This window comes from Scyliorhinus canicula, chromosome 15 (assembly GCF_902713615.1).
Source record: "Scyliorhinus canicula chromosome 15, sScyCan1.1, whole genome shotgun sequence".
Classification (NCBI taxonomy): domain Eukaryota; kingdom Metazoa; phylum Chordata; class Chondrichthyes; order Carcharhiniformes; family Scyliorhinidae; genus Scyliorhinus; species Scyliorhinus canicula.
This window is the reverse complement of record NC_052160.1, coordinates 140469806-140482230: the sequence shown is the minus strand read 5'-3', so window position 1 is coordinate 140482230 and position 12425 is coordinate 140469806. Positions and strand designations below refer to the sequence as shown.

General features: G+C 48.6%; 1 protein-coding gene across 7 annotated transcripts in view; it reads left to right on the top strand.

The window, feature by feature from the left end:
* LOC119978498 overlaps positions 1-12425 on the top strand; it is a 72911-nt gene that overhangs the window by 53099 nt on the left and 7387 nt on the right. For all 7 annotated transcript variants that reach the window (XM_038820168.1, XM_038820166.1, XM_038820165.1 and 4 more), the window contains 2 exons: positions 3668-3793; positions 5087-5209. In XM_038820168.1, the coding sequence (XP_038676096.1) occupies positions 3668-3793; positions 5087-5209 (249 nt within the window). The remainder of the gene's footprint in view (positions 1-3667; positions 3794-5086; positions 5210-12425) is intronic.

Sequence of the window (12425 nt, the reverse complement as noted above, 5' to 3'; positions counted from 1 at the left end):
CGCATGTAATGTTGGACACTATGGCCGGGATTCTCCATTCAATGCTGCTCTGATTGGGATTGTCAAGGGAGGAAACCGGAGCACCCGGAGGAAACCCACGCAGACAGGGGGAGAACATGCAGACTCCGCATGGACAGTGACCCAAGCCGGGAATCGAACCTGGGTCTCTGGCACTGTGAAGGAACAGTGCAAACCCCTGGGCCACCGTGCCGCCCATAGATTGAGGGGCTCAGCTCTGCATTAAGTATGGCTGAGCAGGAGTGTGTCCCACTCCCTTACAGTCTGCAGTGGGTGTTTTGGAAAGATATGCAGATTGTTATTTAACCTGCTTGGCCAAAATAGGAACACACCTTCCTTCTCCGTCAGGTCCCGGAGGAGGGACTGGAACCCAAAGCTTGGCGTTGACTTGGAGGTTGGCACACTGTCCATTACGCCACAAGACCCAAGATTTCATCTAGGATCCCCTCCAATTATAAATATTTAAATAATGTCGGCGTTTGTAGGCCAGGGACTCACCATTGCAAATTGTCTCGGTGTGAAGAGCATTAAGATCCGATGGAACAAAACTCTCGCGTTCCTTCCTTCCACGTCCCCAGTGTAAACCTCTACTATGAGTGGTCAGCAAGTCTAAGCTGAAGCATTCTATTACTCTGCAAAGAAAGGAGAAATACCCCCAAAACTTTGTTAAGTATTGGGTCCGGCACAATTCCCCTCTTGGCGGGCTCGGTGTTTGATTGCTTTTCTTCTCAATTTACGTTTTTTTCCCCCAAGATCTCTCAGCTTTCAGGCAGTCACACTGTAAAACAGATTGATAGCATCATCAAGCATCCCTTCACTAAGGGAGTCCCTTGTGCTCTCCATTTATCTCAGTACCTGCCACTATCCACAAAAGAAAACAAATAGACTTTCTTCTCCCCCTGAAATTTCACAGCTAGTCATTAACGTCCCAGTCTCCGATTTTCTCCCGCCTCCACATTGGAGTGTGCTTCAGTGAGGATCCTTGATAGATTCAACCATTTTTGCCTTAACCTAGATGTGTTCTTTGGGGAGGAGCAGCGCAGTCATGTTTAAAGTCATTGTTCCCAGTTCCTCAGGGTCTCGGTGGCTTAACAGTGTGAAATGATACAATGCTGAAGGCCTCAATTGTGACCTCCAGCTTGTGCCTCAGTCACTGAAACCACGCAGTGGGGATTGCTGTTAACCCCAGCGCACGTTGGCGATTGAGGAGCTAAGCAGACGTTCCTAACCTTTCTGCAGGACTTCCTGAGTTAATTGGGTAACAGTCGGGGTGCTAACTTTGGACTCGCAATTATGCAAGATTTGTGATCCTAGATTCCTTCACACTGAGCTTGGTGGAGCGTGTAAGTCTCTGGGTTTTGTAGGCAATGGGATTATCCTTACGATTCTCTACAGATGAATAATGACCTCTTCGGTAAGGTATTGTTTCAAATAATCAATGACTTCCAAAGCGGAGGCTAACAGAGGGAAGTAGTGGCGAAAATGCTGGATAGGAAATGCAGTCTCCTGTCTTTAAAGCAGCTTTATTACACTTTCCATTTCTCACCTTGGACATCCAACAATCCCCAAGCGACGCTACCTTTTAATTGTACTGCTGTCCGTGCCCGGTGAAACAAGACCACACCTGCACTTACCGGTGTAAGACCCTCACGGCTGAGCGGGAAGAGGCTTCCCTCAGCCACAAGATGAAATGCCAGGAAAGAAAGACTTGCCTTTACGTAACACCTCCCATGACCACCGGACACCACAAAGTGCTCTCCAGCCGGTGATATGTAGTCACTGTTGTAATTTTGGAGAAACAGCAGATAGATAATTTGTGCGCATCAAGCTCCCACAATGGGCACAGCGGTTAGCACTTCTTCCCTCACGCGCCAGGGTCTCGCGTTCAATTCTGGTGTTAGGTGTCTGTGCGGACGTTGCACTTTCTCCCCGTGTCTGCGCTCCGGTTTCCTCCCACGGTTCAAAGATGTGCAGGTTATGGGGATAGAGTGGGGGAAGTGGGTCTAGATGGGGTGCTCTTACAAAGGGTCGGTATAGACTTGATGGGCCGAATAGACTCCTTCACTGTAGGGATTCTATGGAAATATGATTATGACCAGTTGACCAATTTTGTGACAAATATTGGTCAAGACATTTAAAAATTATTATTATTAAGACGTTTTCCATTTTACAACATACACAACAAACATTCACTTTTGTACAACTTTTATAATAACAAAAAGCTCACTAACCCAACCCATATATCCCACTTACAGAACCCCCCCCCCCCCCCCCCCAATTTGCTGACGACTACCAATTCTTAAAGAAGACAAACATCCTCCACCTCGCATAGAAACTTTCCTCATGTCGTGCGTACCTTTCCCCAGGTGGAAAATCTCTCAATTGGTCCCCCCACCCAAGTGGTCACCCAAGGCGGCTCTGGTGTCCCCCGCCCTTACAGAATCCTCCTCTGGGTTATCGGGGCAGCAACGGCCAATACATCAGCCATTTGCCCCTCCTGCAACATCGTCCCGATACCCCAAAAATCGGCATCCATGGATACGGTGCCGCCACTACCCCCCAAAATCTCAAAAAAGAAACCCCAGAACTTCCTCAATTTAGGGCAGGAGCAAAAGATGTGCGAGCGATTTGCCATGCGCCTTGAACACCGCTCGCATCTGATCTCCACCCCCGGAAAGAACCCACTCGTGCATGTTTTTGTCACGTGCGCTCTGTGCACCATTTTAAACTGGATCAAGCTCAGTCTCGCACTCGAGGAGGTAGAGTTTTCACTGTGCAGGGCCCCACTCCACATCCCCTACTCCCTCAAATGCAAATGCACAACCCGTGTGTTCCTCCCACATTTTCTTATCTCCTCCAGAGAAGCCAACTCCTTCTCCGCCTACTGCCCATAAATATCAGAGAGCTTCCCTTCCTCTGCCCCGTCCAAAGATATTACCTTGTCCATCCGGGGTGGGTGGGGGGGGGGGCATACCGAGGAAACATAGCAAGCTCCCTCAGAACAAAGCTCGCCTGCAAATGCCTGAACCCAGAAGCCAAAACTTTGGCTAAGACTCTTAATTACCCTCTGAAATGGCCCAGCAAGCCACTCAGTTCAAGGGCAATTAGAGATGGGTAATAAATGCTGAGCCCGACCAACAGCACCAAATCCCACGACCGAATAATAAATAAAAACAGTTCTGGAGCTCAATTTTTTTTTTTTTTTTATATAAATTTAGAATATCCAATTCATTTTTTCCAATTAAGGGGCAATTTAGCGTGGCCAATCCACCTACCCTGCACATCTTTGGGTTGTGGGGGTGAAACCCACGCAGACACGGGGAGAATGTGCAAACTCCTCACAGACAGTGACCCAGGGCCGGGATTCGAACCCGGGTCCTCAGCGCCGTAGGCAGCAATGCTAACCACTGTGCCACCGTGCCGCCCCTGGAGCTCAATTTAACAGGGCACTGGACTGTTGAAGTTGACTGCATTGTTGCCGTGATATCCTGTTGTGTCCACCCGAGAGAGCAGGTGGGGCCTCAGCTTAATGCCTCATGCGAAAGATATCGCCTCTGACAGTGCAGGGCTCCCCCAGTGCTGCAGTGAACTGATTTTCAGCGGATCAGCCGCTACACCATCCATTCCTCTTTCTGTTCCTGATTTTTAGGAAGCAGTCGCGACCAGTCCTGGTGCGGTGATGCAGCAGAGCACAGGGAAAGACCGGCAAAACCTTGATCATGGAGGAAAGACGGGTTCTTGTCGACCTGCCTCTTCAGATGAAGCAATCAGTGATGTAAGTTTGTTCCAGCACCTTCCTTGGTATAGTGGACTGGACTGGTATAGTCACTGGACTAGTAATCCAGAGGCCCAGGGTAATGTTCGAATCTCTCCGCATCAGATGGTTTGAAATTTGAATTCAATAAAAATCTGGAATCAAAAGTTGAACGATGACCATGAAACCAGTGTCATAAGAACATTAATGTTTCATTTTTGTCCTTTTAGGAAGGAAATCTGCCGTCCTTACCTGGGACTGGCTTACACGTGACTCCAGACCCACAGCAATATGGTTGACTCTTAAATACCCTCTGAAATGGCCGAGCACACCGCTCCGTTCAAGGGCCATTAGGGATGGGCAATAAATGTTAGCACACCCACATCTCACGAATGAATAAAAACAATTCTGAAGCTCAGTTTAACTGGTGCAGTTTGAATTAAAAATCAAACTCTACACAAAATCTGTTCAGTTTTCTGTAAGAGTGATGCACACACAAATGTTAATAGAAACAAGTCCAATTGCTTCTATGCAGCAGAAAATCCAGCATTTACTCCAAATCTCAGTTGCTGATTTACTAATGGTGGCTTTGAGCCTAGTCCCCTCATTCCTGTTTTAATGAAGATGGATATTTATGATGCTTTCTTCTGCTTCATCAGTAATCTTTATTTAAAATGATATACTTTGGAATGCATCATTCCACATAAATTATACAGTGCAGTATTTTCTGATTTTAAAAAAAAATACTGTAGCAGTAGTTTAACTGTTTTAGGGCGGCACAGTGGTTAGCACTGCTGCCTCATGGCGCCGAGGTCCCAAGTTCGATCCCGGCCCTGGGTCATTGTCCTGTGGAGTCAGAACATTCTTCCCGTGTCTGTGTGGGTTTCACCCCCACAACCCAGAGATATGCAGAGTAGGTGGATTGGTCAGGCTAAATTGCCCCTTAATTGGAAAAAAAATAATTGGGTACTCTTAAATTAAAAAAAAAACACTTTTAAATGGCTTGTTACAAGATCGTACCTAAAATTAGCACTTTTCTTTTCCTTCTTGAAAACTGGGTAGAGTCATTGAGACTGCAGATTACATATGGTCTGTTGCAAGAGGGAGTGTTTCTGGAATTTAATGGCCCTTTTATTGTTGCTGTTTCTTTCAAGATTCATGCTGGTTCTCGAAGGACTTCTTTGGGTGAATGGAGGGGGTGGGGTGAGGGGAGGAAGGGTGAAGATTTATTGCCCGCCCCCCCAATTCTTTCTCCCTTCCTGTCAAACTGCTGGTTGCGAATTGCTCAGCGTGTTTCTTTACCTCCTTCCTCAGGATGATATATTCCGAGAAATCCCAGAGCGGTATTCAAACAAGACGAGCAAGATGAAGGAGAAAACAATCGCCAAATTTAAAGAGGAACAATTGCTGCTGGACGATGCTCCTTCGATAGACAATGTAAGTACTGCAAGTGGGTACAAGCCAGCAGTGCCTGACTGGTGATTGGCTTCGAAGAAAGCAAATGACTAGCAAACCGGTTACAACTGAGCTCCCTCTGATTTCATGAACGACCATTCCACCAAAATGTTTCTGACATTTAAGCTCTAATGTTCATTTTTCTCTCCCTCGCGAAAGCTTTCAGTAACGATTTGCTCAGTCGAATCCTTCCAACACAGGGGATAGGATTCTCCGCTTCCCCAGCCGTGTGTTTCTTGGTGCCCCCCCACCTCTGTCAACTGGTGGCGGAATTTTCTCTTCCCACCTCTTGTCAATGGGATTTCCTATTGTGACCATCACAAGCCGCTGGGGACCCCGCTGGCTTGGGTGCGCTGCCGGCAGGAAACATGTGTAGTGATATGCAGCACTGTAGATATACAAGGAGTTAATGTAAATACACTACAACTAAGTAACCACTAGAGGGAGCACCAGAGATGTCATGACATGCAGACACACAACCAATAGATCATTAGAACAGGACACAACCAATGGGTAATCAGGACACCCAGAGGTGGCAGTACCACAAGGGGGCACTGCACAGCCCATATAAAAGGACAGGGCACACATACTCTGCCTCTATCCACAGACAGATACCTAGAGAGTAGGACAGGGTTGATCAGCAGCAGCATCACACCCCAGCACGTGGCTTAGAGCAAGCTGGTACAGTTAGACTGAGTTACTAGAGAGGTAGATTAGCAGAGTGTTGAACTCATTTAAAAACTGTGTTAATAGTTCAATAAACACGTTGAACTCATTTCATAGTCTGGAGCATCCTTTCGTAGAGACTACATCAAGGAAGCAGCTTATGTTACACAAAGTAACAAAACATAACAACGTGAATGTCAACTAGCGGAGAATTGCGCCAAAGTGCAGAAATTAAGGTCCATTTGATTGCCCCAAATGAAGAGAGGTTGAGTAGGAGTTCCTCCATTGACAATGGGAGTAGTATTAGCGGAAAGCAGCACGAACAGATTGCGCACAATCGCCATTTAATTCCTGTGCCTCTCTCTATTGTCCACATATTAGTGGGCAGCACGGTAGCATGGTGGTTAGCATAAATGCTTCACAGCTCCAGGGTCCCAGGTTCGATTCCCGGCTGGGTCACTGTCTGTGCGGAGTCTGCACGTCCTCCCCGTGTGTGCGTGGGTTTCCTCCGGGTGCTCCGGTTTCCTCCCACAGTCCAAAGATGTGCGGATTAGGTGGATTGGCCATGCTAAATTGCCTGTAGTGTCCTAAAAAGTAAGGTTTTGGGGGGGGGTTGTTGGGTTACAGGTATAGGGTGGATACGTGGGTTTGAGTAGGGTGATCATGGATCGGCACAACATCGAGGGCCGAAGGGCCTGTTCTGTGCTGTACTGTTCTATGTTCTATTTGGGTAAAATATTTTGTGAGCAGTTTAATTTGAGGTATTTATCGTGTTTCCCCAAAACTCCCCTCATCGTTTGTCACTTACTTCGAAACTTCGATGTTACAAATGGGAGTGGGATGGTCTACCTGTTCACGTGGATTTTTCGGCAACATTTGTTTAGTGCATGGTATCACTGTTACGGTGGGTAATGGATTCAAGTGGATGTTATCCATTTTCAAATCCAATTCCTCCAACATTTGCACAAAGTTAGCTCAGTTGATTTGAGAGTTGGCAAGTGCGGTAAAGTAGCACACTAGATTTTTTAAAAATTCCAATTTAGGGGCAATTTAGCATGGACAATCCTGCACATCTTTGGGTTGTGGGATTGAGACCCACGCAGACATGGGGAGAATGTGCAAACCCCACACAGACAGTGACCTGGGTCGGGATCGAACCCGGGTCCTCGGTGCCATGTCGCCCAGGCATTCTGGGATATTCCAGTGGCAGAGTTAGGGGTGTGCTGTGAGGGTTCTTCATTGGCTGTTGAGATGTTCAGAGGACCAACTAAATGTCTATATAAATGTCAGCTATTCTTTCAAATGCAAATAGGTTTGATGGGTACAGTGGTGTGATAGTCAGAAAGGAAAAAGGAAGACCTGCATTTTTATAGGGCGTTTCATGATCTCAATGTTCCAGATGCTTTACAGTCAATGAAACATTTTTGAAGTGTAGTCACTTGTAATCCAGGAAACTGGTGTCCTTACGTCACAGAGGTTTTGAGTTTAAAGGCAAATTGTGAAACTGATGTCAGTACCTCTGTTATAATAATCTTTATTGTCATAGTAAGAAGTCTTACAACACCAGGTTAAAGTCCAACAGGTTTGTTTCAAACACGAGCTTTCGGAGCGCAGCTCCTTCCTCAGGTGAATGGAGAGGTATGTTCCAGAAACATTTATATAGACAAAGTCAGAGATGCTGGACAATGCTTAGAACATAGAACAGTACAGCACAGAACAGGCCCTTCGGCCCTCGATGTTGTGCCGAGCAATGATCACCCTACTCAAACCCACGTATCCACCCTATATCCGTAACCCAACAAACCCCCCCCTTAACCTTACTTTTTAGGACACTACGGGCAATTTAGCATGGCCAATCCACCTAACCCGCACATCTTTGGACTGTGGGAGGAAACCGGAGCACCCGGAGGAAACCCACGCACACACGGGGAGGATGTGCAGACAGTGACCCAGCCGGGAATTGAACCTGGGACCCTGGAGCTGTGAAGCATTTATGCTAACCACCATGCTACCGTGCTGCCCTCATTTGCAGGGCAGCACGGTAATGCGAGCATTTGCAGGTAATCAAATCATTACAGATCCAGGGAGAGGGATAATCACAGGTTAAAGAGATGTGAATTGTCTCAAGCCAGAACAGTTGGTAGGATATTGCAAGTCCAGGCCAGATGGTGGGGGGGTGGATGTAATGCGACATGAATTTATTGTCATAGGTAGGCTTACATTAACAGTGCAATGAAGTTATTGTGAAAAGCCCTTAGTCGCCACATTCCAGCTCCTGTTCGGGTACACAGAGGGAGAATTCAGAATGTCCAAATTACCTAATAGCACGTCTTTCGGGATTTGTGGGAGGAAACCGGAGCACCCGGAGGAAACCCACGCAGACACGGGGAGAACATGCAGACTCTGCACAGACAGTGACCCAAGCCGGAAATCAAACCTGCTAACCACTGTGCTACTGTGCTGTTAATCCCGGGTCGGCAGTACATAAATAACCGCTAAAGCAACTGGAGTGTGGCAGGATCCAGCTGGTCCACTAACGCCCTTCATGGGAAGGGAGCGTGGATTGGCCAACACTTTGTGGTTGGCTATTCTGCCCTGTGAGGTGTCAGGGCAACGAGAGATGGATAATAACTTTGACCTTGACCAAGAGTGCTTTGAGCTGAGATAGATTGAGATAGATTGGCATGATAGTGAAGAATTCTTACTTTGTATTAGTCGATATTATTTTCATTGCGAACACTATATTTTCATTGCGAACACAAGTGAAATGCAAAATAACAAAGCTGTTGATGTCAAAGAAAAAGTATTATTTCATGGATGTGGGCGTCGCCGCTCATTCCCCTTGAACTGAATGGTTTGTTGGACCTTTTCAACGGGGGTCTGGAGTCCCGTGTAGGTTAGACCAGGCAAGGTCGTGGTGAACCAGACGGGCTTTTAGCGAAATCAACAATGTTTTCATTCAATTCTAGATTTAATTAATTGAATTGAAATTTTGCGATTTGAACCCGGGTTCCGAAAGCATTAGCCTGAGACCTCTGAATTACTAGTCCAATGACATTGCCAATTCAGATATTCTGGGTAGGATTCTCCAGTCGCTGACGCCAAAACCAGGAACGGTGATCGGCTGGAGAATCAACATTGGTGCTGAAATCGGGGGCAGCGCCGCTTTCACGAAGCTCCGCCTCCTCCAAAGCGGAGTACTGTATCGACGTCCTCAGGACGATACCTGAGGCCCTCCCCCTTATGCTCCGCTCCCAGTCGGCCGAGTTCCCGACGGCGTGGGTCTCTCATGCTATTGTTTGTCAGGAACGCGGCGTGGTGGCAGCAGACTCGGTCCCAGTCCAGCGGCGTCACAGTCGGGGGAGAGCCAATCCGCAGGCAGAGGGGGCTTTGGCAGGGGCTGCGGCCACTGTTAGGGGATGGTCCGGGGGTGGCGAGCCTGGCCAAAGAGGGGACACTATTTAGCAGGCCGGGTCCGCGTGTGCCAGGCGCCATGTTGCTGCGGCGCGGCTGCTGCAAGCCGCCGTGCGCATGCGCGGCCACGGACCTGGCAATTCTCTGGGCCGTATCGGCAGCTAGAGCCGGGTGCTCTATGCTGCCTGCTTGCTAGCCCCCCGCCAAATGGAGGATCGGGGGCCGTTTTGCGCTGATTTCACGGCGGTAAAACGCCACCATTCCCACTCTGGCATGAGGACATACCAGAAAATCGGAGAATCCAGCCCTCAAAACTCTCATTTATTGAAGTGCTGTTAGTAAGTGAGCAACAATACAAAATGTGATGTTCATTCTACGATACAAAGTGCGTATATTCTATTTTTCCCCTTTTCTGAATGCCGATTATTCCTGCTGTGGGTAGAATCTCTGCTTTCCCCTGCCCCCAGCCCGATCATTCTGATTTATCCACAGCCAATCCTCACCCCCGTGAGGTGGCTGAGCAGCTATCTCTCCATAAAAAAGCAGCGATGGGAGCCATCTGGCCCATGTGGCTGCCACTTTCCTCTCCATTTTGCAGCCCCGCCAGGCGTTGGCATTGCAGGCGATTGGGGAATCTCTGTGGGATTGCGCCAGCTCGCGGGCAGAGTCAGCACTGGTTGCCCTGAGGGTTTCTTCTCCCGACTGGTCACGTGAGCTCTCTTGCACCCAGGAGTAATGTATAGTCAGCATCACTCACAGGAAAAACCCCTTTTGGCTTTTGGCTCGCAATCTGTTTGCACTTTACATTAAAAGAAAAAATAACCTGCCAATTATCTGTGTTGTTAATTTATCAGATATGCTCTTGTATGGGGGAGGGGAATTTACAGATGGTGAGGGGTGGGGTCCTCCAAATACGTTCACACTTACACACATACCTCCTGACTGTCTCAGTTATGAAGGGAAATTGCGAGCATTTCTCGATCATTTTAGTTGGCAATAACGAGTTAGCATGTCGAAAAGAACGTCAAAATATTGAACGCAGAATTCATGAGATGGCAGCCCACAGCAGCCAATACAACTTGATCCAGGCGGACAGGAATCTCACGGCCCTACCGAATGATTGGAATTCCTGTTGTGGCCTTGTCGAGGAGCGGCGGGGGGGGGGGGGGGGGGGGGGGGGGGGGGGGGGGGAGATGCGCTTATTACTTTCAAGGTCGGGATAGTTAATGTGTTAATTTTCATCTGAGCCCCTGCTGTGTTTGTATCATGTGTGCCAACTGTTTGAAACACTTAATAGAAATGAGCCTGGGAAGTTGAAAGAAACGACTGGGTTTAAAGGTGAATTCCAGCTCCCTTGAGTTTTGGTTCAAGGACACCTGGAGCCGGGGTGAGTCGGTGGCTGCCGTGTGATGTGAGTTCAGAAGGTTTACACTTCAAACACTCTCTGGATCACAAAGACTCACACTGATGCCATGATGTAAACCTGTTAAAGGAGCCACTGTATTCATCAAAGATATCTGTCGTGTGTTTGGGGGAGGCAAGAAATCACCGTAGGAAAGGTTACATAAGATGCCATATCACCCACTCAAGGGTGACGAGCTTCCAGACCTCAAGAGAAACATGACCAAGGTACAGGGGGTAGGCCATTCAGCCCCTCAAACCTGTTCCGCCAACCGTTTACATAATGGCAGATCTGTATTTTAACTTTTGCTTCTGTAACCCTTACTACAAAAGCCTACAGGTAGTAAACAGGGCAGGAGGAGGGGAGAAGAGAGAAGGTAAACAAGGCGGCAGCACAGTGGCACAGTAGATAGCACAGTGGAACAGTGGTTAGCACTGCTGCCCACGGCACTGAGGACCCGGGTTCGATCCTGTCTCTGGGTCACTGTCTCTGTGGAGTTTGCACATTCTCCCCGTGTCTGCGTGGGTTTCGCCCCCACAACCCAAAAGATGTGCAGGGTGGGTGGATTGGCCACGCTAATTGACCCCTTAATTGGAAAAAAATAATTGGGTACTCTAAATTTATAAAAAAAAGAGAGAAGGTAAACAAAGTTTTAAATACTGTTTAAAAATTGTACAATTGGCTGCGGGGTGCCTGCCAGGGCCTGGGGGGAGCAGCGGGGAGCGACTTGCTGACAGCTCCGTGGATCCGAGGTGTTCCCCTCGGGATCGGGGTGGCCTGACTCAGACCACCATCGCTGCAGGATTTATTTTAAATGCACCCATTCGGTACAAGTTCCAGGCCCCTGGCTGCTCACTCTGCTGACTGCTCACTGTGTCCTGTAAATGTTCACAGAGCCTTTGGTACTTTGGGAGCCCACCCAGGCCGCCCCTCTGGAAAGCCTCAGACACCAGCTGACCCATCACCGTGGCTGAGCTCAATCAGTGGCCCACCAGGTGCTGCCACTCCTCAGTTCACTCATTTAAATTTAGAGTACCCAATTCATTTTTTCCAATTAAGGGGCAATTTAGTTTGACCAATCCACCTACCCTGTCCATCTTTGGGTTGTGGGGGTGAAACCCACGCAGACACGGGGAGAATGTGCAAACTCCACACAGACAGTGACCCAGAGCCGGGATGGAACCTGGGACCTTGGCGCTGTGAGGCAGCAGTGCTAACCACTGTGCAACCATGCTGCAGGGGAATGAAATGAAAGTCGCTTATTGTCACAAGTAGGCTTCAAATGAAGTTACTGTGAAAAGCCCCTAGTTGCCACACTCCGGCGCCTGGTCGGGGAGGCTGGTACGGGAAGCAGGGGAAGAGCAGAGCTCACCCCAAACACAGGACACCTGCGCAGTGGTCTTTGGCACCCTCCCTGGCACACTGCTCTCTCAGGGGAGAGACCTGGTCAGGTTGGCACAATCTGTGTGTTGCACCCAGGACCCACATCATACTGCAACTGCGCACACTTCCTTCGCTCACTCCCATCTGTAGGACCTGCCCACACACAAGCCTCCAAGCACGGCGTGGTGGTGGCGCACTATGACCCTCTGCACCGCACAACCAGGTGCCACCCTGTTGTTGGGAAATCACACGGCCCACCCAATGACGTCACCCACAGCAGACCCCACTGGGGAGACAGCTTGCTCCTCTTCATAGAATTTACAGTGCAGAAGG